At 44.5% G+C, this 27,407-nt stretch overlaps 1 protein-coding gene across 1 annotated transcript in view; it reads left to right on the plus strand.

Moving 5' to 3' along the window:
• Positions 1 to 27,407, plus strand: part of LIMCH1 (LIM and calponin homology domains 1) — a 633,274-nt gene that overhangs the window by 502,130 nt on the left and 103,737 nt on the right. The window contains exons 19-22 of the mRNA XM_030191338.1: positions 4,139 to 4,296; positions 6,673 to 7,075; positions 18,176 to 18,391; positions 24,687 to 24,786. Coding sequence (XP_030047198.1) covers positions 4,139 to 4,296; positions 6,673 to 7,075; positions 18,176 to 18,391; positions 24,687 to 24,786 — 877 coding nt within the window. The remainder of the gene's footprint in view (positions 1 to 4,138; positions 4,297 to 6,672; positions 7,076 to 18,175; positions 18,392 to 24,686; positions 24,787 to 27,407) is intronic.

Below are 27,407 nucleotides of genomic sequence, written 5' to 3' on the forward strand. Positions count from 1 at the left end.
TCTTCAAAACAGAAACTATCTGGTTTTTCTGGAAAGTTAACAATAATAAAGGACTTTTAGCTTGTTCTGAGCTGGTAGCTACTTTCCTTTAATAGTGTTAAATGTGGTGTTTTTCATGAAATACAAAATAGCTTACGCATCCGGCTTCTCCTATATAAGCGCAAAACTATGGAATGGCCTCCCAAAAGCTCTGAAAACAATACATTTCCATCTGCACTTCAGGAAATCACTAAAAACCAACCTCTTCAAAACGGCCTACCACAATGACCCCACGTAAACCTCTTCACCCAAGCAACACAACATGACTATAATCGGAATGGACAATATGCAATCTTCATCCCTTGCGACCCTCCACTTATAACTCATACGATCAAATACAACCTTGTATCTGCTATTAACCGACTGGGCAAACGCCTTGACGGTACTATGTAAGCCACATTGAACCTGCAAATAGGTGGGAAAATGTGGGGTACAAATGCTATCCTATATAATAATTCTCACCTCCAACGTTCTGACTTGCTGCCTGGGACCGTGGCTCATTCCGAGTTGGTCTGCTAGGCTCCATAGATCAGGCTGACATCACTGTAGCCATTATGATAACAACTTCAGAACCCGGGGGGGGGGGGGGGGGGGAGAAAAAACATGCCTCCCAGCTGATCCATGTACAGAGGGGGGCAGGGAGAGAGGAGGGTCGCTGGACATGGGTGGCTGGAGGGGGGCAGGGGAGAGAGGAGGGTCGCTGGACATGGGTGACTGGAGGGGGGGCAGGGGAGAGAGGAGGGTTTGCTGGACATGGGTGGCTGCAGGGGGAGAGGAGGCTCGCTGGACACGGGTAGCTGCAGGGGAGCCGAGGAAAACCTTTCTGGCGCCCGTTTCATTTGTGTCAGAAACGGGCCTTTTTTTACTAGTAAATAAATAAATGTATCCTTTACTTACCACAAATGCGAAAACTCTCGTCATTCAGTTTCCTGAGATTGTTTTGGTTTGCCTGTCTTTTCTTTTTCTTGGATATTTTCTATTCTTAGGTTTGGAACAAGCTTAAGCAGTGAAACCCATTAAATGCAAATGATTTCCTAAACAAATAAGCAATCCTGCGGGAAGTAGCAAAAAAAGGCAAACACTTTCACACAATCATGAGATGTCAGACTGATTGAAATAGTGTAGGGCGGTGACACCAATGGCGTACCAAGGGGGGGGGGGGCGGTGGGTGCGGTCCGCCCCAGGTGCACGCCGCTGGGGGGGGGGGTGGTGCCGCGCGCCTGTCCGCTACATTCGTTCTGTGCTCCCTCTGCCCCGGAACAGGTTACTTCCTGTTCCGGGGCAGAGGGCGCATTGAAATGAATAAAGCGGACAGGCGCACGGCACCCTCCCCCCCCAGCGGCATGCACCCAGGGGGGTTCTTTCGCCAGGGGGGTGTCCTTTCGCCTGGGGGGGGGGGTCATGCTGCACCCGGGGGTGCACCCGGGGGGCGGGGCGCATCGGCGATCCAACCCGGGTGTCAGCCCCCCTAGGAACGCCACTGGGTGACACTACTGAACTGAAAGTTCAAGTGTTCCAAACTCAGTCTATGTCTATTTTACCTGATCAACCATAACTATGTCAATAATTTTTTTTTCAACTTAAGAAGTACATATCTTCTTTTTGGGTGATATTTTAATTGCATTATATCGATCAGTGTTTTTTATCCCCAAGATTCTATAAATGGTGCCCAGAATTGCATGCCCAAATTTGGGTGTGTGCTCAAGATGCATGCACAAATTAACAAGCCAATTAACATCAATAATTGGGTGCTAATTATTGATGTTAATTGGCACTCATTAAAATTTGCCTGTGCAGCTGTGTAGCTGGCTGCACTGTATTCTATAAGGCATGACGCCTAACTGTACTAGCACCTAACTCAAAAGAGGCATGGCAATGAGTGTGTCATGGGCTTTCTGAAAAGTTGTGTGTGGAATTATAGAATACGGCCTCAGCCTGCCTAACTTTGGTACCAGCAATTTTTTCCTGGTTTCATCAGGCGTATATTTTCATTTATGCTGAGCGCATACATAGTAGGTTAAATCTGTATTAAAAACTGGGCACAATTGAATGTGGCTCAGTAACCTTAAATCATCTGCCGATTCTGGAAAGCAAAAGTTGCTGCAAGTCCATGGGAGTGTAAAATCATTATAACAGGATTTTGTTTTGGTTTTTTTTTTTTTAAATTACAGATTTAACCTGTTTTATTTGTGCTATGCCCCTGATGCAGGCTTTCACCAAAATGCAGCCATTTGGGTCCTATTTTAATAAATTGATTTTTTCCCACACTCTCCTGCTGCTGTTTGATTCTTAGCCAACTCTTTGTCTCCTATAGGAAACAGTGACATCTGGTCACATGAACATCTTGTTACCCTCTTGCCACCTTGTTTCCTCTGGTTTAAATGTAAACCTGCTTCAGATTTTCCTTAGATCTTCTAGAAGGGAAAATAAAAACAAGACTCAAGATCAGTTTAGTTATAGGTCTTCTTGTATAACCACCCTGGTTTTGGAGAAACTGGAATGATACTTTGTCAATTTAGTCCTGCCACATTTTCAAGTTTCAACACACAGGATTTGAGCCAGCAGGTCAGCCCACATAGTAACTTTCTGTGAGTGTGGTGTTATCACTAGACTCTCATAGAATGTGCTATGTAGAGTATCTTGGACCCAGAAATTGTGCCAGAAGTGTGATTTTCCTGTGGAAAACCTGATGTGCCACTTCATAGTCAGATGTTTGCATTCTATTTGGGTTGTTGCTATTAATTTTTGTTTTAATACAAAAAACTAAGCCAGTGCACATAGATACTCAAATCACAGAACCTTTTCCCCCCATTGTAGGCCTAAAAATCCAAGGTCATGTTGAATTTAGATGACCCCTGTAGTTTTAATTCTTTAAATTTTTTTTATTATGCAAGTACGCACTAGTCCACTCAGAACATCAAGATTCCACAAAGTAACATATCAACACTAACCCAGAAATATCTCTGAGAAACCGCCCACTTTTTTTTGTTACATTTGTACCCCACGCTTTCCCACTCATGGCAGGCTCAATGCATCTTACATATTGTATACAGGTACTTATTTGTACCTGGGGCAATGGAGAGTTAAGTGACTTGCCCAGAGTCACAAGGAGCTGCTTGTACCTGAAGTGGGAATCGAACTAAGTTCCTCAGTTCCCCAGGACCAAAGTCCACCACCCTAACCACTAGGCCACTCCTTCACTCCTTGGTTATCAAAATTCTGGAAGGGGGTCCAAAAGTATATTCAGGAGGTGCAGGGTATGGGTACTAGGTTATCCCTTCTTGGGCTTTAAAATGGGGTGGTAGTTTAGGCTGGTCAAGAAATTGATGGCAGGTAAGTTGGTACTTGCCAGGAAGGGAACTGGTAGCCCTGGCTTGGGGGAACAGCTGGCTAAAGTGAAGGAGCTGATGTGTTTCAACAAGTAGACATCCATCTTGAAAGGCAAGTATTATTGCCTTCTGGTGGATAAAGTCTCTGTGGTATGGTAGATTGAACCATCATGTGCAATCTATGGATGGTGGAGTGCTGAAAGAATGGGCTGACAAGCAGGACGTTGAATTCCCACATCGATGATATGAATTATTGATCTTTTGAGCTATATAGTTATGCAGGGATGGTTGAGGTGGTCTGTTGGGCTGGGAAATGCTGTCTTAAGTATTGGAGAACAAAAGCATGCCCAACTTCAGCATCTGTTTCAGTTTGCACTATCATATCATATAGGGCTTATCAAGGCCATAGCAAGCTATGTGCGGCTGGTACAGTCGCACAAGGCACACGGGAAGTGCATTGTCCATTGGCTTCCCTTGCACTGATGTCACCAAAGTGGGTGGGGCAGGAGCGCACTACTTCAGTTGGTGGCATGTTTCACAGTGCGCATTGGCGCTTGTGATGCTCTTGGGGCGCATGCATGACTGACACTTTATTTTTTTTTTAACTTGCAACAGTCCTTTTTAGTTTTTAAGAGTTTCAATTTGGATGTTTTGTTTTAAGGGGAAAAGCAATGTATAGTCCAGAATCATGCACTCCAATCATTCTCTCAAATTACTGAAAAATACTTGCAGCAAACTATTTCATCTATGTGTATTGACTGTCTCTGCAGGACCTGGCCCGATGGAAGAATCGCAGACGAAGTGCATCTCAAGACCTGATCAAGAAGGAAGAAGAAAGGAGAAAGATGGAAAGAATGCTGAGTGGGGAGTATGACCTGACAGAGCGAAGGAAAAGCATCAAAACCTACAAAGAAATTGTGGAAGAAAAGTAGGTTGATTTCATTTAAAACTTACTTCCAGACTTTGCAATTCAGAAAAAAAATGGTCTGGTGTGATGTGCGTGTTTGGGGAGGGGGGGGGGGGGGGGAATCTGTTCCACCTACTATAGCCTCATAAAATTCATTTTGAAGTTTTAAAACTAGTTTTCTTTGATTTTTTTTTATTGCACAGCAATATAAATATATGGAAGTATGTGTGTGGCAGGACATACGTATCTCTGCACTACCGTAGGCATTGCCAAGGGCATGGTTTTGGTGGAGGAGAGACAGAGTTGCAATGTATATATGAATTTTATACAATACACGAGTTCATGCATACCGTGCATGCACACATATACACCAATTTCGAGGCCTGTGTAAATATTTGTGTTGGTATTTGTGCACAACAGGCAGGGCAGAATTAAGGCACAGCCACCAAAAGGTTTAGGGAGACCTGTGCGTTGTGCCTTAGTCCTATCCTGGTTTACCACTTTTTTTCTGAAAAAAGCCACTACTTGTGCAAGTAGACCCCCCCCCCCCCCACACACACACACACTCACAATTGACTGCAGCTTACTGGTCTGAGTATAGGTGGGGCAATTGTGGTACTTGGTTTCTCATATTCATGGTACTAGCTTCCAGCATAGCCATCTCTTGCAAAACAGGTTGCACCTATCTAATGCCTGTCTAGAAGTCATCGGTGAGGCTGCACTTATATCTCACTATGGAAATAAAGACTTGAAACAGCTCAGAGGAAGGTGACAAAAGTGATATGGAGTTTGTGCCAAAAGACTTGAATATGTATATCCTAGAGCAGTGCTTCCCAAGTCGGTCCTGGAGTACCCCCTTGCCGGTCAGATTTTCCGGATATCCACAATGAATACACATGAAGGAGATTTGCATATAATGAAGGCAGTGCATGCAAATTAGTTTCATGCATATTCATTATGGATAACCTGAATACCTGACTGGCAAGGGGGTACTCAGACAGGGACTGACTTGGGAAACTCTGCCCTTGGTTAAAGGAGGGGCAGGGGAGATATGACTACATACACACAGAGGTGCAGTGAAACTGCAGAAACAAAAATAGAGCGTTCCACAGAAGCATAGAATTACATTGGTTGCCGATAAAAGCGTGTATTCAATTCAAAATTAATCGTATTGTCATTAAATCATCTTATGGGAAGACTGCATCCCCTCTATCAGAAATACTTGTACATTTGAATATGCTGTCCAGATCACATTCAACTACTCAAGTGAGGTTTTGCCCTCTGTAAGACAGGTTCAAATAGATCTATTTATGAGAATTCATATAAGCACCAAATAGTCATGATTTGGAATGGATTTCCGTTATCTATTAGGTCTGTGTTATCGTAATCTGTTTTTAAAAGCTCTTAAAACACACCTATTTTTTTATCATAAGGGTCCTGATAGAATGTCTTATGTAATGTGTTTGGTAATATTTATGGTCTAAGTCATTTTAACTCTTAACAGAACTGTGTTAACTTCTTAATTTGTGATCTGTCTTTAATAATGGATGAAAATACCAGATTGGATTGAATAAAATTAAATTTGTTCTGTGTTTAGTCAAGTATATATTGTGTTTTTGTATAGTCCATCCATGTGCAGGTCAATATTTAGATAGGCCCTATAGATAACTACTAAAGTATTTTTGTTTTCCCTTGGAGGACCTTCTCCAAAGTTTGTCATCTTGTATAGAGTTATTTTTTTTCTGTGCTTGTGGTCTTATTGAAGATGCCATCTAGCGAAACATGGGCAATGTAGGAGTGCTGTAACTTTAGTTCCTTGCTATATTGTGTTTCTCCATGGCTTCTACATTTATTTAGCAGCTCTCCATTTAATAGGGTGTTTTTTAGTGGTGGACAATTAATGCATTAATAACGCTATTAACGCATTAGTATTTAAACAAAAATGGTGGTTTTTAATGCCAGCTGATTTGTTTAACACAGACCCACCTCCTTCCCCCCACGTTTTCCTCAACAGCGAGGCTCGGGCTCTGGATTTTCACTTCTTCATCGGTGCTGCCTCAAAGTTCTTTTTCTTCTACTTCATGGCCAGGCTCTGCAGATACTTGAGCTGTCCTGTACAGGAAGTTGGGGAAGTCTCGTGGGTCTGCATTAAAAAAAATCAGGGGGCATGAGAGAATCTGGGTGAAGACAGGTGAAGGGGGCATGAGAGAAAGAAACAGGGGGTGAGAGAGAGAGAGATGATTGTGCTCAATAGGAGAGAGCCAGTAGGAAAGGGCGAGAGAAATGGCCAAAATACATGCCGTGATTAAGTACGATTAATTGTGTGAGATTAATCATGATTAAAATTTTTAATTATTGACCACCTCTAGTTCTTTTTTTCTGCTTCCTCCGAAACAGAGAGCGTCGAGAGAAAGAGTTACATGAAGCATACATGAAGGCCAAGTCACGTGAGGAGGCAGAGATGGTGCTACAAAAATATATTGAGAAATTCACCATTAGTGAAGCTATTCTTGAGCGTTTGCAGATGCCAAAAATTCTGGAAAGAAGGCATTCTGTGGAGTCCAATTTATCACCGTCGAAAGAAACCAGCCCAATGAAGTACCTGAGGCAACAATCGCTGCCTGCTCCAAAATTTACTGCTAGCTTTCAGGCAACCATTGCTCCTTCAAATGAGTCAGAAGCAGCTGTTTCAACAGACATCATGTCACCAAACAAAACCAGTGTCACCAAGTCAGTGCCTATGTTGACTCCCAAGCCTTACTCACAGCCCAAAAACAAACAGGCTTTGAAGACATTCAAGGTAAGAAGTGAACACAAATGTATTCTGTTTGTCATATTAATCCACTTGACTATGCCAATTACAGGGGTCAATGAACAAGCTGTCAATGGTACCTTTTTATTAAATTAAACTCAATTACCTCTGTGATTAGTTTTCGGAGCTACTCTATTTGTACCAGATCAGTGGGGCCTACAGTCAATACCAACCTAATGAGGGCAGCATGTGTATTAAGCTAGTCAAATGAAAAGGTATCACAGCTTGTTTTGTTGTCTTGTAGCTCTGTGACAAGAAATGGTAATTTTAAAAACCAGGGGGTGTCTTTTACCAAAGCTTAGCTCGAGTTATCTGCAGCAGGGCCCATAGGAATAAAATGGGCCCTGCAGCAGAGAACTCGAGCTAAGCTTTAGTAAAAGACCCCCCAGGTGAGCAAACTGTGATGTTAGTTGCATGATATCAAAGTTGCATGTAAAAGTTCCTAGAATTCTTCTCTGTTATAAAAAGATGACACACAGATAATAATCTGTGTGCCAGATAACTGAATATAATGTGACAAGAATACATTTTATAAAATATCTTGGAACTGAACATTAGGAATGGAAGACTTAATCTCACTCTCAGCTCTAACTGCTGCTTATAAAAAGTGCATAACATGTGAGCGGAATGGAACATTTTAAAGGCAGTTGTAGTTTGTTTAAATGAGTCCCTAGAGGTGGAAGGTACTGTATCATTGTATCACTGTGTTGAAACTTGTTGATGCTTTTAGTAAAATTCCCAAAGGAGATTTTTATTTGTGGGAGATGGGATCTTAGACAGAAATTACTTTTTCCCAATTCTATGTTCATGGAAGTACTTTTTATCGAATGAATCTTGCAATATCAAAACAAATATTCAAGCTATGCATTTTCTTACAGGGATAACTGACTGACTGGTAGGACTTTACAAACCAACTATCTTTGAAAGAGAATGATTTTAATTTAGGAATCTGGCCTGCTTGGAAACAAGTGGAGGGGCATAATCGAAGGGGACGCCCAAGTTTTAATGAGGACGTCCTCGCAAAACGTCCCGGTGGAGGGGCAGGGAAACCCGTATTATCGAAACAAGATGGATGTCCATCTTTCATTTTGATAATATGGTTGGAGACACCCAAATCTTGACATTTAGGTCGTCCTTAGAGATGGTCGTCCCTAGACTTGGTCGTTTCTGATTTTCAGCGATAATGGAAACTAAGGACGCCTATCTCAGAAACAACCAAATGCAAGTGCTTTGGTCATGGGAGGAGCCAGAATTCGTAGTGCACTGGTCCCCATGACATGCCAGGACACCAACCGGGCAACCTAGGGGGCACTGCAGTGGACTTCAGAAATTGCTCCCAGGAACATAGTTCCCTTACCTTGTGTGCTGAGCTCCCCAACAAAACCCCCAAACCCACTACCCCCAACTGTACTCCACTACCATAGCCCTTGCGGGTGAAGGGGGGCACTTAGATGTGGGTACAGTGGGTTTGTGGTGGGTTTTGGAGGGTTTACATTTACCACAAATGCAGGGCCGTGCCTAGGGTCTCTGGTGCCCCCCTGCAGACTATCAGTTGGCGCCCCCCCCCCCCCCCCGTGTGGCACAAGATGCAAAGGAAATAGAAGCTGAAAGATGGAGTGCATCTTTGTGGGACTGCTCAACAAATAGAGGGTTTACAACCACTTAGCTTTTCGTGCTTTCATGTTCACTGGGCACATATATCATTCTCAATAGCAATCATGGCAAGGCTTACAAGCCTTTCTTGCGAAATACTTGATCTCAAATAATATTTTATGATTTTTAACCGTGAAAATGATCGCTCACCACTTGCCACACTGACAGGAATTGTCAGCAATATTCTTAGAAACAAATTGCTATACATTGCAAAATAAGATAGCAGATGTAAATTCTCAAACACTAAAATGAAAATAAAATGATTTTTTCTACCTTTGTTGTCTGGTGACTTTCTTTTTCTGATCATGCTGGCCCAGTATCTGATTCTACTGCTATCTGTCCTCTTAACTCCATTTCCAGGGCTTCCTTTCCATTTATTTCTTTACTTTCCTCCTTTCTTCTTCATTTCTTGCTCTATATCCATAAGTAAAAGCTGGGTCCTCCGCAGACTTGACTGTCCAGTGGATCCAGCTTCTGCCTATTTTCTCCATCCATGTGCAGTTTTTCTCCTCTCTTCCTTTTCCCTCATCTAATCTCCTTCCTCTCTCTTCCCTCCATCCATGCCCAGCATTTCTCTCTCCCTTCCCCTCCATCCATGTGCATCTCCTTCCTCTGTCTTCCCTTCCCTCCCCTCCATCCATGTCCAACAATTCTCCTCTCTCCCCTCCATGTCCATCAATTTCTCCTCTCTCCCTGGGCCCTGCCCTCCCATCCATGTCCATCCTTGTCCCTCTCTGCCCTTCCCTCCTCCATCCATATCTAGCAATTCTCCTTTCTCCCCTCCCCTCCATTTCCAGCAATTTCTCCTCTCCCTGGGCCCTGTCCTCCCATCCATGTCCATCCTTGTCATCTCTGCCCTTCCCTCCTTCATCCATATCCAGCAATTCTCCTCTCTCCCCTCCCCTCCATTTCCAGCAATTTCTCCTTTCCCTGGGCCCTGCCCTCCCATCCATGCCCATCCTTGTCCCTCTCTGCCCATCCATATCCAGCAATTCTCCTCTCTCCCTTCCCCTCCATTTCCAGCAATTTCTCCTCTCCCTGGGCCCTGCCCTCCCATCCATGTCCCTCTCTGCCCTACCATCCTCCATCCACATCCAGCAATTCTCCTTTCTCCCCTCCCCTCTATTTCCAGCAATTTCTCCTCTCCCTGGGCCCTGCCCTCCCATCCATGTCCATCCTTGTCATCTCTGCCCTTCCCTCCTCCATCCATATCCAGCAGTTCTCCTCTCTCCCCTCCCCTCCATTTCCAGCAATTTCTCCTTTCCCTGGGCCCTGCCCTCCCATCCATGCCCATCCTTGTCCCTCTCTGCCCTTCTCTCCTCCATCCATATCCAGCAATTCTCCTCTCTCCCCTCCCCTCCATTTCCAGCAATTTCTCCTCTCCCTGGGCTCTGCCCTCCCATCCATGTTTCTCTCTGCCCTTCCCTCCTCCATCCATATCCAGCAATTCTCCTCTCTCCCCTCCCCTCCATTTCCAACAATTTCTCCTCTCCCTGGGCCCTGCCCTCCCATCCATGTCCATCCATGTCCCTCTCTGCCCTTCCCTCCTCCATTCATATCCAGCAATTCTCCTCTCTCCCCTCCCCTCCACTTCCAGCAATTTCTCCTCTCCCTGAGCCCTGCCCTCCCATCTATGTCCATCCTTGTCCCTCTCTGCCCTTCCCTCCTCCATCCATATCCAGCAATTCTCCTCTCTCCCCTCCCCTCCCCTCCATTTCCAGCAATTTCTCCTCTTCCTGGGCCCTGCCCTCCCAATCATTTCTCTTTCTGCCCTTCCCTTACCTCAGCTCCGTGCCGCCCTGGGGGGCTTTAAATCTTTTACGTCCGACGGTCGCAGCAGCTGAGCAGCGTCAGTGAAAGTGCTGCCGACGTCTCCAGCCTTTCCTTTGCGCTCACTCGTTCGTTCCCTCAGTGTCCCGCCCTCGCAAGGAAATGACGTCAGAAGAAGACGGGACACTGAGGGAACGAATGAGCGAGCGCGAAGGGAAAGCTGGAGACGTCGGCAGCGTTTTCACTGATGCTGCTCAGCTGCTGCGACCGTCGGACGTAAAAGTTTTAAAGCCCCCAGGGCGGTGCGGAGCTGAGGTAAGCGACGAGGGTAAGCACCACGGTGGCGCCCTCCAGAGGTCGGCGCCCCCCTGCGGTGCTTAACCCGCTTACCATGTTGGCATGGCCCTGCACAAATGTAAGAGGTGGGGGGATGGGCCTGGGTCCGCCTGCCTGAATTGTACTGCACCCACTAAAACTGCTCTAGGGACCTGCATACTGCTGTGATGGAGCTGAGTATGGCATTTGAGGCTGGCACAAAAGATTTTTAAAGATGTTTTTTGAGGGTGAGGGGTTTAGTGACCATTGGGGGAGTAAGGGGAGGTCATCCCTGATTCTCTCCTTTGGTCATCTGGTCAGTTCGGGCACTTTTTTGTGCCTTGGTCGTAAGAAAAACAGGACCAGGTAAAGTCGTCCAAGTGCTCGTCAGGGACGCCCTTTTTTTTCCATTATGGGTCGAGGACGCCCATGTGTTAGGCATGCCCAAGTCCCGCGACGGAAAGCAATTGGGGACGCCCAAAATTGGCTTTTGATTATGCCGATTTGGGTGACCCTGTGAGAAGGACACCCATCTTCCGATTTGTGTCGAAAGATGGGCATCCTTCTCTTTCGAAAATAAGCCTGATAGGATGTTTGCATTCATTACATAGTAACAAAATAACATAGTAGATGACAAGTTTACCAAATGTGCCAGATTATGCAACTTTCTTTTAGAACCTCTTCCATGTTGTATTGGTTTAGACCTGCTTGTCCTGCTGTATTATCAGGAACTTCTTTTATAGACAAAAAAGGAAGTAGAACTGCGGAACTGGAGGCGGGAGGGGAGATTGGCCAGTGGCAGGAGCAACAAGAGAAAAGAGCAGAAAAAAACAGCAGAGTGACTGTTTTAAAAGATTGAAAGATAGCCAGTTAATAGCTGAGCAGGACTTAAACTTTCTGCCAGTTTTAAACAAGTGTTACAGCCTAGAGCAGGGTTGTCAAACCTTGGTCCTTGAGGGCCACAATCCAGTTGGGATTTCAGGATTTCCCCAGTGAATATGCATGAGATCTATTTGCATGCACCGCCTCCACTGTATGCAAATAGATTTCATGCATATTCATTCCCATACACTTTACATAACTATGACAAGTATTATCTCTTCATTTTTTAAACTTTATATTATCACAAATATCTATTATAAAAAATATACTTCATTCTCTGTTAGCCTATAAAACATTTAACTGATCATATGCGTTCTGCTTCTTATCAGTCTTATCCTTAATCAGTTTTATCGCTGCTTGTCTTTAGTATTCTTAATACAACGTTGTATATAAGATCTTGTAAAGCTTGATTGATCTTGCAAAGCTTGACTGATCTTTCATCGTAACAGTGTCCACACTTCTGCAATCCAAAATTTTTAAATAATCATTTTGAAACAACTTTATCGATGAGAATAAATTCCTACTGCTTATCTGCAGATGTAGTTGTTTTTAAAAAAGGTGCTGTGAAGAGATATTAGAAATCTTGACTGATCTGGACCCATGACAATATCCACATTACTGCAATCCAAACACTTGAACTGATCAGATTCAGGGTTTGTTCTCTACCGCTCACAACATTGCATATTCATTGGGGAAATCCTGAAAACACGACCTGGCAAGGGCCGAGGTTGGACACCCCTGGCCTAGAGCATTAAAATATAACTAGTAGATAGTTGAGCAGGGCCTAGTTCAGTCTTCTTTCCCACCCAACCTTCCCTGGTACATCTTTTAATATAGTCACTTATCCCAGTTAAGAGAACGAGGAGGAGAACCTTGAACCTTTCTCATTACTCATCCGCAAGTCATTTGCCCTAAACAATTTATTTGCACTTGCTGAGAAGCAAAAAGTAAATAAAAGCAAACTATATACCATAAAATTTTAAGGCTATCTTAGCAAGTTTTAAATAATTAAACAACTTGCCTTTACTAAGACGTATGCAGCAGTCCAGTGGCAAGAGGGGTGCTATCTGGTCTTTTGCATTGAGAGTCACATAGAAACATAGCAAAATGAAGGCAGATAAAGACCACCCCTCCCCAATATTCAAAACTATTTAGCTGGCCAGGAATAGCACCTGACCAGTTAAATGATACTTAGCAATATTCAGTGGGAGATAGCCAACTGTCTCCTGCTGAATATTACCGGTCAGTGCCTAGCAGATAGCTGGTTATATTGAGTGATATAACTGGCTATCCACTGATTTTTGGCACATTGCTGGCTAAGTTTGGCCGTCAAATTTGGCTGCATCAATAGCAGGCCTATATTTGGCCAGTTTCAACTTAACTGGCCAGCACTTAATATCAACTTGGCCGGTTAAGTTGGAACCAGCCCAAAAATAACCCGAATATTCAATGCTGGTTACTGGAAATGGCCCGATATTGAATAGCTGGGCTCAGTGCTGCCTGCTGGAGGCAGCCTGGCTACCTCCCATAGTCTGAATATCGGTCCCCAAATGGCCTATCCAGTCTTCCCATCCATGCCATCTAGACTCCCTCTTAAAGATCCTATGTACTTGTCCCAAGCTTTCTTGAATTCAGATAATGTTTTTGTCTTCATCACCTCTACTGGGAGGCCATTCCACAACTTCACCACCCTTTCCGTGAAGAATTTCCTCAGGTTACTTCTGAGTCTATCCCCTGTCATCTTCATCCTTTGTCCTCTCATTCCAGAGCTTCCTTTCAGTTGAAAGAGACTTCCCTCCTGAGCATTTATTAAATCTTAGCTACCAAGTTCTGGACCATTCTTTACTTTTCTAGGTCCTTTACATCATCAGGGGTGTCTACCCTATTGCAGATTTTGGTATCATTTAGATAGATTTGTTAGGAACTGGGCAACATTCTGGGGAAAGGGGAGCCTATTCCAAAAAGATGGACTCTACCTTAACTGGAATGGAGGAATCAGCCTAACAGTGAAGTGGTCTGAGAACCTGGGGAACAGGATTTAATTCCCACTGCAGCTCCTTGTGACCCTGGACAAGTCACTTAACTCTCCATTGCCCTAGGTGCAAAAATTGTGAGCCCACTAGGGACAACGTACCTGTGTATAATATGTATAAGTTGCTTTGCTTCTACCATGGCGGTATGAAGTCAATGGAACCAGACTGGTGGCAAAAATATTGAGATAGAGCAGATTTTAAACTAGAATGAGGGTGGGGCTGACAGTCACTCAGGAGCTCATGGTTCGGAGTGAGGTATATTTGAAGGATACTATCAAAGCAGGGAAGTTAGGGCATCCTAATAGAGAGGTTGCAACACCAGTAAAAGAAAGCCAGAAGCCTTTTAACAGGAGGGCAGAGTAAAGATGGCAAATTGTTCCTATCAATTTCTAACCAGTTTGTAGATAGAAACATAAAACACAGTTTGAAATGTCTGTATATAAAATGCTAGAAACCTAAACAATAAAATGGGAAAGCGTATATAGCACTAATTGAAGAGTTTAGTTTATTTTTAACTTGATATACTGCCCTTCAGCATAATCAGAGTGGTGTACAGTTAATCAAACAATCAGAAAGAAACTCCATAAATTTGTCAAAGGAAAGAAGCAATAAACAAAGCAAGTAGAGAACAATCGCATCTTCCAGGGCAGATGGCAATGCAAAACTCATCTTAGGGTCAGGGATAGAAAGGGAATGTTTGGGTAAACAGGTTTTTAAAAGACTTTGAATAACTTTGTGTTATCAGCAAATTTAATTACCTCACTAGTTACTCCAATCTCTAGATCATTTATAAATATATTAAAAAGCAGCGGTCCCAGCACAGACCCCTGGGGAACCCCACTATCTACCCTTCTACTACTACTTAACATTTCTAGAGCGCTACTAGGGTTACGCAGCGCTGTACAATTTAACAAAGAGAGACAGTCCATGCTCAAAGAGCTTACAATCTAATAGACAAGTGAACGGTTGGTCCGATAGGGGCAGTCAAATTGGGGCAGTCTGGATTCACTGAACGGTAAGGGTTAGGTGCCGAACGCAGCATTGAAGAGGTGGGCTTTAAGCAAAGACTTGAAGACGGGCAGGGAGGGGGCTTGGCGTAAGGGCTCAGGAAGGTTGTTCCAAGCATAGAGTGAGGCGAGGCAGAATGAGCGGAGCCTGGAGTTGGCGGTGGTGGAGAAGGGTACTGAGAGGAGGGATTTATCCTGTGAATGGAGGTTACGGGCGGGAATGTAAGGGGAGATGAGGGTAGAAAGATAGTGAGGGGCAGCAGACTGAGTGCATTTGTAGGTAAGAAGGAGAAGCTTGAATTGAATGCGGTATCTGATCGGAAGCCAGTGAAGTGACTTGAGGAGAGGGGTGATATGAGAATACTGACCATTTAACCCTACTCTCTGTTTTCTATCTTTTAACCAGTTTTTAATCCACAATAGGACATTACCTCCTATCCCATGACTCTCCAATTTCCTCTGGAGTCTTTCATGAGGTACTTTGTCAAATGCCATTGGAAAATCCAGATACACTATATCAACTGGCTCACCTTTATCCACGTGTTTGTTCACCCCTTCAAAGAAATGTAATAGATTGGTGAGGCAAGATTTCCATTCACTAAATCCATGTTGACTTTCGGGCTCATTTTTGAAAGAGAAGGACGCCCATCTTTCGACACAAATCGAAAGATGGACGTCCTCACAGAAACATCCAAATCGGTATAATCGAAAGCCGATTTGGGACGTCTCCAACTGCACTCTGTCGCAGGGACGGCCAAAGCTCAAGAGGGCGTATCAGAGGCGTAGCGAAGGTGGGACTTGGGCATGCCTAACACTTGGACGGGCCTTGACCCATAATCGAAAAAAGAAGGATGTCCCTGACGAGTACTTGGACGTTTTTACCCGGACCTGTTTTTCTTACGACTAAGGCAGAAAAAGGTGCCCGAAATGATCAGATGACCACCAGAGAGAATCGGGGATGACCTCCCCTTACTCCCCCACTGGTCACTAACCCCCTCCCATCCTCAAAAAACATCTTTCAAAATATTTTGTGCCAACCTCTATGCCAGCCTCAGATGTCATACTCAGGTCCATGACAGCAGTATGCAGGTCCCTGGAGCAGTTTTAGTTGGAGCAGTGCACTTCAGACAGACGGACCCAGCCCCATCCCCCCCACCTATTACGTTTGTGGAGGAAACAGCGAGCTCTCCAAAACCCACCACAAACCCACTGTACCCACATCTAGATGCCTCCTTCACCCGTAAGGGCTACGGTAGTGGTGTACAGTTGGGGGTAGTGGGTTTTTTTTGGGGGGGGGGGATCTGTGTTCCTGGGAGCAATTTAGAAAGTCCACTGCAGTGCCCCCTAGGGTGCCCAGTTGGTGTCCTGGCATGTCAGGGGGACCAGTGCACTACAAATGCTAGCTCCTCCCATGACCAAATGGTTTGCATTTGGTCGTTTCTGAGATGGATGTCCTTGGTTTCAAAAATCACCAAAAATCAGAAACGTCCATGTCTAGGGACAACCAAATTTAAGGATTTGGACGTCCCTGATGGTATTTTCGAATTGAAAGATGGACGTCCATCTTGTTTCAAAAATACGGGTTTCCCTGCCCCTGGATTGGGACGTTTTGCGAGGACATCCAAATCAAAACTTGGACATCCCTTTTGAAAATGCCCCTCTTTGTCTCATTAACCCATGCTTTTGAATGTGCTCTGTTTTTCTTTGTAATAGTCTCTACTATTTTGCCCGGCACTGATGTCAGGTTCACCAGTCTATAATTTCCTGTATCTCCTCTGGAACCTTTTTAAAAAATCAGTGTTATATTGGCCACCCTCTAATCTTCCGGTACCGAACTTGATTTTAAAGATAAATTACATATTGCTAATAGTTCTGCAAGTTCATTTTTCAATGCTATCAGTACTGTGGAATCAATACCATCCGGTCCAGGAGATTTGCTACTCTTCAGTTTGTCAAATTGAGCCATTACATTCTCCAGGTTTATAGAGATTTTATTTAGTTTCTCTGACATCAGCTTTGAATACCATTTCTGGCACTGGTATCTCTCCCAAATCTTCCTCGGTGAAGACCAAAGCAAAGAATTTATTTAATCTCTCCACTATGGCTTTGTTTTCCCTGATTGCCTCTTTTACCTCTCAGCCATCTAGCATTCCAACCAATTCGTTTGCCGACTTCTTGCTTTTAATATACTTAAAAAAAAAATTTTACTATGTGTTTTTGCCTCCAACACAGTCTTTTTTTCAAAGTCCCTCTTTGCCTTCCTTATCAGCGCTTTGCATTTGACTTGGCATTCCTTATGCTGTTTCTTATTATTTTCAGGTGGTTCCTTCTTCCATTTTCTGAAGGATTTTCTTTTAGCTCTAATAGCTTCCTTCACCTCACTTTTTAACCATGCCGGCTTTCATTTGTTCTTCCTTCCTCTTTTAATACACGGAATATATTTGGTCTAGGCTTCCAGGATGGTATTTTTGAACAGCATCCATGCCTGATGTCTATGCCTGATGTAAATTTTTGACCTTCGCAGCTGCTCCTCTAAGTTTTTCTTTTCACCGTTCTTCTCATTTTATCATTGTCTCCTTTTTGAAAGTTAAATGCTAACGTATTGGATTTCCTGTGTGTACTTACTCCAAAGCCGATATCAAACCTGATCATCAGGGCCGTGCCAAGGGTCTCTGGTGCCCCCCTGCAGACTACCAGTTGGCGCCGCCCCCCCCCCCCCCGCGGCACCGCCCCCCCCCCACCTGCCTGGCTCCAAGGCAGCGATTCCCCTCTCTCCCTGAGCCCTACCCTCCCACCCATCCATGCCCATCTGTCCCCTGCCCCCACCATTCATCCCGATCAAGCAATTCCCCTCTCTCCCTTCCATGAACCCTGCCTTCCCATCTATGCTCCTCTCTCCCCTGCCCTCCCGCTCCCATGTAGGAACTGCCCGCCCTCTTCTCCCCCCCAAGATCCCTTTCCTTTTTTTTCCTTTTAAATTTACCTTCCTCCGGCAGCGCAGCGTCAGTGAAGGAGGCGGCGCTCCCAGTCCCGACATCTCTAGCCTTCCATTCGTTCGCTCAGTGTTCCGCCTTCTTCTGACGTCAAGGATGATGTCAGAAGAAGGCGGGACACTGAGCGAACGAATGGAAGGCTAGAGACGTCGGGACTGGGAGTGCCGCCTCCTTCACTGATGCTGCGCTGCCGGAGGAAGGTAAATTTGAAAGAAAAAAAAAAGGAAAGGGATCTTGGGGGGGAGAAGAGGGCGGGCAGTTCCTACATGGGAGCGGGAGGGGCAAGGTAAGCACGCAGCGGCGGCACCCCCCAGAGGATGGCGCCCCCTGCGGCGCTTACCCCGCTTACCGCATCGGCACGGCCCTGCTGATCATATTATGATCACTGTTATCAATCGGCCCCAGCACCATTACATTTTCCCTTCTGTTCTTCAGGTAGATGGAAAAGATACCATGAATGGTGAAGTCTGTAATGGGACTGAGGAGAAGGAGAAAGGATGCACAACATTTGCTCCATCACCAAGCAACTCTCTGGTGTTTGAAGGTGTAGCCAAAGTGGATGAGTCTCCATTGGAACTGAAACAGGACACAACTCATGTAGAGCTCATTCTGAGGAGACCTAAATCTAACAGTGTATCCAGAGAGCTGACGGTAAGGAGTGAACATATTACTTATTCCTATCCAGTTTTCATTTTTAGGTCTACTAAGAGGCATGAGCAGTTAAGTTTATAATGCAAGCAGTTAAGTTTATAATGCATCTTAGGTAAAATCTCGGAAGGTTTGGCGATGTTAATCACTTTAACTTAGCTAGCTCACAAGCTGAAAGGCCTTCTTCCTTGACTGAGGCAATGGGTGTTGTGGAGTTTGTTTAGAATTTTTAGCTTGCCTTTATAGAAGGCACTGCTGTATTATTAGAATTGAAGAACAATAAGTTACATCCTCAAATTGCTTATAAACCATAGCTGGCCATAGGTGAGCGCATGCGCCCCCCCCCCCCCGGCTTTAAATTTACCTCTCTCCGCCTCATGCGTCTGCGTAGCATCAGTGAAAGCGCTGTCTGTCTGACGTCTCTCCACCAGCCTTCCCTTTGCTCGTTCGTTTCCTCTGTGTCCCGCCTTCTTCTGACGTCATTTCCTTGAGGGCGGGACACAGAGGGAACGAAAGAGCGAAGGGAAGGCTGGTGGAGAGACGTCAGACAGGCAGCGCTTTCACTGACGCTGCGCAGACGTTGGAGGCGGAGTGAGGTAAATTTAAAGCGCCAGGGAATCGGGGATGGAGCGGAGGAGTAAGGTTTTTTTTTAATACATCTTGATGGCGTGGCACCCTTGAAGGCAGGCGCCCCCCTGCGGCGCTTACTATGTTGGCACGGCCCTGATCTCTCCACTTCCCCTCCTGTGGTGTCCAGTATCTCTCTCCTTCCATACCTCTTATCTTAACCATTCCCTCAAAGCTAAGCAGGAGTCCTCCACCTACAGTCTTGCCAGTGTGTTGGGTGGGGGTGCTGTTTCATTATCACATTTTCAATAGCGAGGAACGAGCAAGCTCTGCAGGACTCCAGGGAACCTGCTTGTACCTAGCTATTGAAAATATAACATTGAAGCAATCCCCCCCCCCCCCCCCCCCCGTAGCAATGCAGTTTGAGGACTCCCTTTCAGCTTAGAGGGAACAGTACCCATATCCCCCTCCCCACATCTTACATCTTTCCCTACAAGGTGTCCAGCAGCCTCCCTATCTTGCCTGCCACCTATGGGGTGGCACCAGTGCCAATAGGCAGTTTTGGTGTCTGTAGAAGATTCATTGTAGTCAATGCAGAGCCTTAAGTATGTGCACTGCTCAAGGTCTGCAGGACCTGCCCCCTCTGAACTCTTTTGGGTGGGGGACACTGCAAGCCTTGAGCATGTGCAAATCCTCAAGGCCCCATTCTAGCTGCGATGAATCTTCTACAGACACCATGATTGCAGCATCATTGCTACCACCCAAATAGTGCCATATAAGTGGATGCCTGGTTCGCCTAGTGGACAGGCTGGCCCTTTTGGAATCTAGGAGTCCAGTGTAATGAACGGCACTATCTTTTAGCATGCCTCTGGATTTACCCCTGCTGATGTCACTATGTGATATAGTAGAGGTTTTAGCATTGAAAATTCTGCAGTAAAACCACCACACTAAAGGAGGTAGCGCTTGAAAAGTTCATTCAAACTGAACAAGAAATTGCTTCCGATATAAAACAAAAAACAATGTGCTAAATTTTGTTGTGTTTGTTAAAAAAAAAAAACACCTTTCGTTTTAGTGCTGAATCATTACTACTGAGCTGTAATAAAGATTCTAACATGGGAGCAAACGACCCATTTGAGGTGAAACACATAATGCAAAGGTTTATGTTTCAACAATTTTTATTAATGACATCATAGGGATCACATTTACATAGTATTTTGTATCAGCCATCATAGAGATAAGACGGGTTGTAACATTTACTTAATGAAACATATTGAGGCATATTTTCAAAGCACTTTGGGAGGCTAAGTTCCATAGGTTTCTATGGAACTATGGGAGGCTAAGTGCTTTGAAAATGAGCCTGATAGTCATCAATCTTTTTACTTTCTCCCCCCCCCTCCTCCCTTCCTTCCTGCTTTCAGATATTCAGCATCTACCTTGATAACATATTAACCGAAACAAACTTATTTCACCTTTTAAGGGTGCAGATATCCAAAGACTTGACATAGCTCCTCACTCCCATGTGCCGCATTCCATCAGCAAACTTTAACATTTTTATCCCCTTCCCCACCCCTATCCTTCCCTTCTCTCTCCCTGTCCCCCCGCCCCCCCCCCCCCCACTTCCCATGTACCTCTTACTTCCTCTTTGCCTACTTGGACTTAGCTCCTTATAGTCCAGGTAGGCCTATCTCCCCCCTCCCTCCCCCTTGTGCCAACCACTACCAGGGTGAAGAACAATGTTCATCGTAAAGCCTTCTACTTTTATTCACAGCAGGTTAAGAAGCAAGCTTCGCCCTCTTGGACTTAGCCCTTGTATGTAAGAACTCCATATCAAGAGAAAATGTTTTTTCTGCTTCGGGCTCCCTTTCACCTCCCTAGCTTCCCATGTGGCAAATTCGTGTACCTGATTCCTCCATTGCCAGTATGCCGGCAGCTCCGATGATATCCATTTCTGAAGGATAGTTTTACGTGCCACTAAGCATACTTTGTGGCACCACATCCGCAGTCCTGCCGCCTGCGCCCTAAAAGCTGATGGGGTATCTAGCACAAAGTGTTCCCAAATCCCCCCTACCGGGACCCGTGTTGTTTTGGACAAAAACCGCTGCACCCGGCCCCAAAAGGCTCGTAAACCTGGACATCCCCAAAAAGCATGATACAACGTATGAGGTGTATGGTCACATTTGGTACATTTTGCCTCCCGGGTTCTGTTTATATGTCCCCATTGCTGTCCTGACATGTATGCCCTCATTATCACCCTATACCCGCACTTGCGATACCTCTCATCTATTAAGAGAACCGGGATATGTTTCAGTGTTGCCCGTACATCCCACCCCTCTAGGGACCTTCCCAATTCCTGTTCCCATTTTTGTTTAATATAACCAAAATTCTTAGGGAGGACACTCTTCACCAGAGCTTTATGTAAAGTGGACACCATCATGTAACCAGGGAGGAGGGGATATGAAGTACCACCAACCACTATATGGGTCTCCATAGGAACAGGTTTATAATCCAGTAATAAAAATTTGGTCTTTTCTTCATTAAGTTTGAGCTTATACCTCATCGTCTAGGCTCCAATAACCTCTAAACAAATGTTAACCAATACTGACACCTATTGTAAGGACGCATTAACTAGTATTAACACTGGTATATCATCCGCATAACTGTAGCTGGTATAACCATTTGAAATAATTTAAAACTTAATTTATGTATAAATAAATGTGTGGATAAAGGTGAGCCGATTGATGTAGTGTATCTAGATTTTCAGAAAGCTTTTGATAAAGTTCCTCATTAGAGACTCCTGAGAAAATTAAAGAGTCATGGGATATGAGTCAAGGTTCTGGGACAACTTTCCTATGAAGAGAGGCTGAGAAGGCTAGGGCTTTTCAGCTTGGAGAAGAGACGGCTGAGGGGAGATATGATAGAAGTGTATAAAATAATGAGTGGAATGGATCGGGTGGATGTGAAGCGACTGTTCACGCTATCCAAAAATACTAGGACTAGAGGGCATGAGTTGAAGCTACAGTGTGGTAAATTTAAAACGAAAAAAAAAAAAACTTTTCTTCACCCAACGTGTAATTAGACTCTGGAATTCGTTGCCGGAGAACGTGGTACGGGCGGTTAGCTTGACGGAGTTTAAAAAGGGGTTAGATAGATTCCTAAAGGACAAGTCCATAGACCGCTATTAAATGGACTTGGAAAAATTCCGCATTTTTAGGTATAACTTGTCTGGAATGTTTTTACGTTTGGGGAGCGTGCCAGGTGCCCTTGACCTGGATTGGCCACTGTCGGTGACGGGATGCTGGGCTGGATGGACCTTTGGTCTTTCCCAGTATGGCACTACTTATGTACTTATGTATGGATTAGGAATTGGTTATTGGACAGAAAACAGAGGGTAGGGTTAAATGGTCATTTCTCTCAATGGAAAAGGGTGAACGGTGGAGTGCCGCAGGGATCTGTATTGGGACCAGTGCTATTTAACATACTTATAAACGATATGGAAATCAGATTAAATTTGCAGATGATACAAAACTATTCAAGGTTGTTAAAACATGTGCAGACTGTGAAATATTGCAGAAAGACCTTAGGAAATTGGAAGACTGGGCATCCAAATGACAGATGAAATTTAATGTGGACAAATGCAATGTGATGCACATTGGAAAGAATAATCCGAATCATAGATACCTAATGATAGGGTTCACCTTGGGGGTCAGCACTCAAGAAAAAGATCTAGGTGTCGTTGTTGATAATACACTGAAATCTTCTGTTCTGTTCAGCGGCAGCCAAAAAAGCAAACAGGATGCTAGGAATTATTAGGAAAGGGATGGTGAATAAGAACGAAAATACTATAATTCCTTTGTATCGCTCCATGGTGCAACCGCACCTTGTGTATTGCATTCAGTTCTGGTCGCTGTATCTAAAAAAAAGATATAGCAGAATTAGAAAAGGTTCAAAGAAGAGAAACTAAAATGATAAAGTGGATGGAACTCCTCTTGTATGAGGAAAGGCTAAAGAGGTTAGGGCTTTTTAGCTTGTAAAAGAGACGGATGAAGGGAGATATGATTGAGCTCTACAAAATTCTGAGTGGTGTAGAATGAGTAGAAGTAAATCGACTTTTTACTCGTTCCAAAAGTACAAAGACTGGGGGACACTTGAGGAAGTTACATGGAAATACTTTTAAAACAAATAGGAGAAAATATTTTTTCACTCAACGAATAGTTAAGCTCTGGAACTCTTTGCCAGAGGATGTAGTAACAGTGGTTAGCGTATCTGGGTTTAAAAAAGTTTTGGACAAATCCTGGAGGAAAAGTTCATAGTCTGCTATTGAGACAGACATGGGAAGCAGCTGCTTGCCCTAGGATTTGTAGTATGGAGTGTTGCCACACTACTGCCCTCCCTGGCGATCTTCGTGGGCAGGAAAGAATCCCACTCTTTCCTGCCCACTGCTGCTACTCTGCTTGTGCCTAGTGCCGCCGTGTTTTAAAAATGGCTGCCGAGACTTCCTGTGGTCTCATGAGACTTCCGAGACCCACAAGACTACTGTGGGAAGTTTTGGCTGCCATTTTGAAAACACGGCAGCTGCGGTGCCAGGCACAGGCAGAGTAGCAGCAGTGGGCAGGAAAGAGTGGAATTCTTTCCTGCCCTCATAGATGCTACTAGACCACCAGAGCCCTTCAAGGTAGGACCCACTTGTAGGGGTCTGTAGTGTATGGGAGGGAGGCAGCAACTGTGGCGGGGTGGGGGTGGGGTCTGTGATTTGCACAAGGGATCGGCAGTGGGGTGGCAGGCAGTGGCTGGGGGGGCCCAATGACCCTTACTGCCCAGTGGCCCCAACCACTGTCAGTCCACCTCTGCTTTCTTCCCCTCCTCCACCCAAATACCTCTCTTCAAATCTTCCAGTCACTGGTAGAGGATCATGTCCAATAAACACAGCAACACTCCACAGAGGCTCCTGCTCTAGCATATTGTGAGGCACAGTGGGGTTCCACCCCCTTTGATACACACTTCCTCTTGTTATGTGGGCGGCAGTGCCTCGCAACAACCCACAGAAGGAGGCTCTGTGAAGCATTGCTGTGCTTCTTGGATGTGATCCTCTACCCACTCAGTACTGGAAGGCTTGAAGAGGGGTATTTCAGTGGGTGGGGGGGAAGGGTATAGCAAAGGTAGAGGTAGAGATGTTGCATCATGTGTTTAGGGGAGAAGGGATGGGAGGGAGACAAGGAGGGCAGTAGGGGCCGGGGTGAGACTTTCTGGGAGGAGATGGATGTGCTGGAGAGGGTGTCCAGGGGAGGTTTCAGGGAGCTTCGGGAGAGGATGGATGCTAGGGGATGTAGGGAGCGCCATGGTGTGTGATTTCACAGGGTGTTGTAATGGCTTGTTACAGCCCTGTTTCATAGAGGAACTATGTGGTATGTGCATTAATGTTTTCAAATTCCTGTTGAAAAGAAGTGCTTAGAGGGTAGTTATATCCAACTGTCCAAAGGTGTGATAACTTTGTGAAAATGCACTGATTGGGTTCATTCTTGCAGGTAAGGTTGCTTTGAATATTCCCTTTCAAAAGTGACCTCACCTCAGTCCAAAAGGGTGAGGTCATATTAATTGGGTGAAATTTTTCAAAAAGGCGGTTTATAAATCCTAATAAAGCAGACAAATGCTAGAAAATCCATGCATAAGCACAGGTTCACTACTTTCTTGTTCTTATGCAGACACTCTTTGATGATACTTTTCTGTGCAACAGGACACCATCCAAGAAGAAACTGAAGCAGCAAACCAGAAGGAAGAATCCACTTCTGAAATGTCTGTGGAACGGCTGAATTTGGGACATACTTCACAAGAAGGTTTGTGCTCACAATGCAGCTTTTCAGAAGGAATTCTCTATAGCTTTTGGTTGACGTATTTTGGGACTTTTTGCCCTATCCTTCCTACTGAAAGTATTGTAGACATGAGTCTGGCAGACTCATACTGACATCTACAGGCTTCATGCGAAAACTGCTGGACTTGCACATTGACTTGCAAAACTTTCTCTTAGGGGTTCTTTTACAAAGCTGCTGTAAAAAGTGGCCTGCGGTAGTGTGGGCGCGTCATTGTGGTGCACGCCGGGCCACTCTTTACCATGGCTGGGAAAAAGGCCATTTTTTAATGGGCTGGGAAATGGGCATGTGCAAAAATTAAAACTAGTGTGTGCCTATTTTTTTTTTTTTGTTACATTTGTACCCCGCGCTTTCCCACTCATGGCAGGCTCAATGCGGCTTACATGGGGCAATGGAGGGTTAAGTGACTTGCCCAGAGTCACAAGTAGCTGCCTGTGTCTGAAGTGGGAATTGAACTCAGTTCCTCAGTTTCCCAGGACCAAAGTCCACCACCCTAACCACTATTTACGGCCTGAGCTCTTATTGCCACCTGTTGACCTAGTGGTAAGGGCTCACACATGGTAACAATGCTGTGTGCGCCAAAGTGGCCGCGCTGCCGATTACCACCGGGAACACCCCCTGCAGTAGAAAATAGAAAAATATTTTCTTCTGCAGGGTTCGGCACACCAAACTCGGAATTACTGACGGGTGCATGCGCTACCCCGGTGGTAGTGCCGATTTGGTGCACACTACCTGCACATTAGCCCTCCTGCAGCTTTGTAAAAGGACCCCTTAGTTTTGTAGCAAGGTATGAAAAGTGAGCCAGTTCAGGACCTTCTTGAATGCATGTGGTGTTAAAGTAATTTTATTATTTATTTTGTTTGTCAAATTTTTATACCATTTACACCTAAGCGGTGTAGAAAACACAAACACAGCTATAAGCAAAATACAAAAAAAACAAAAACATACAGAATTAAAAAATTTAAAACTCTGTCTGCAAATAATGTAATCTGCTGTTACACTTAAGCTACAACTTCTTATGGCTGAAATGACATAAATTCATTAACAAACAGGGATGTCTTAAGATAGTTTAAATTGTAAAATCTGTGTATATAAACGTAGCTGCCCCTTTAAAGAATTCCACATGGGAATCCCAGCAATGGTGAAGGCTGAAAATTTTGTATCATTGTATCTAATACTGACACATGGATGAAATGAAACACGCAGTTCCGTCTCAGATCTATATACAAAATCATTCTTTCAAGTTGTCACAAAATGCTTAGCCACTCACCTGGGGTTACCCCGTGGCCACTCAGAGGGTCTATCCCCAGCACAGCTCAGGGCAACCTGCACCTGCTGCTTGTTCTCTACACTAGCAGCCTCCTCCTACCGACTGGATCATAACCGCCTCTGGGTGAGTCTCCCGCTCTCAAATTATCCCCAGTGATTTCTAGGTTACTGGAGCCACACTCCCAGTGGTCCCACAGTTCCCAGAAAGCACTCACTGACCCAACACACAAACCACTAGGATTCTTTATCAGTCCAGACAGGCAGAATGAACAAACAAATGTATTTATTCTCACACTGGAGCAATGAACAAAACAATGAGCAATTAGCATACAATAACAGGTAACTGAAATATGGATCAATTATAACACTAATTAAACATCTATATACTGTCTAAACAGTACCTGAGAAGGTCAGGACATATAACTGTTAACAGAGCCTCAGCAAAGAGATCTATCTCTTTTACCTTTCTGGCTACGACTGAAGCAACAGTCAGCATCTGCTGGGTAATTTTCAAAACTCCAGGCCAATCAGAGCCCAGAACAGTCAAGTTTCAAATAAAAACTGGTTACATAACTACAGTCACTTCCTATTATCTGTGTGCCAAATAAAGAAAGAATAGTCAGTTCTCTGTTATAGATTTAAGCATAAACATGCACCATCTGCTGGCCAAATAGGAGAAATACACTTCAAACATAATGCAAGAAAATAGCCAATACATTTTACATGCTTAAAATACACTGTTTCTTCACACAAGTATTGTGGAGCTGGCAAATAGAGTGCTTGATACACAAAACAAAGTACCTTAAACTGAATATGAAAATTGACTGGTAACCAGTGCAACTGTTTCAAAATGGGCGTAACCAGTAACCAGTCGTGCTGCAGCATTCTGTACCATTTGCAGCACTCTAATCCCGGAATTACTCAAACCCAGATATAGAATGCTGCAGTAATCAAGCCGTGACAAAACCATACTCCTTATAACTCCACAAAAATCACTTGCTGGTAACATAGATTTTAATCTATACAAAAGTCGAAGCTGAGCAGAACAAGATTGAATGGTCCAATTTAGAAATTGCTTTTATTTCATCAGAAAGGCTCTTAGAAATTATGACAAGGCTTTGTGATCTGCTGTGTGGAAAAATTGAAATAATAATTTGCTTGTATATGCTGGCAGCAATCTAGCTGTTTAGATAAGAAAAGATAAAAACAGGGATTTGTTCTTGGTTTGAATCCCACTGTTTCCAATCAATTTTCCCTAGAAGTAAACAATATAGACCTTGTGTCGCCCCTAGAGGTATGGGCCATTATTAGAGTGATAC

The sequence above is a fragment of the Microcaecilia unicolor genome, chromosome 2 (genome assembly GCF_901765095.1).
Source record: "Microcaecilia unicolor chromosome 2, aMicUni1.1, whole genome shotgun sequence".
In the NCBI taxonomy this organism is placed as follows: domain Eukaryota; kingdom Metazoa; phylum Chordata; class Amphibia; order Gymnophiona; family Siphonopidae; genus Microcaecilia; species Microcaecilia unicolor.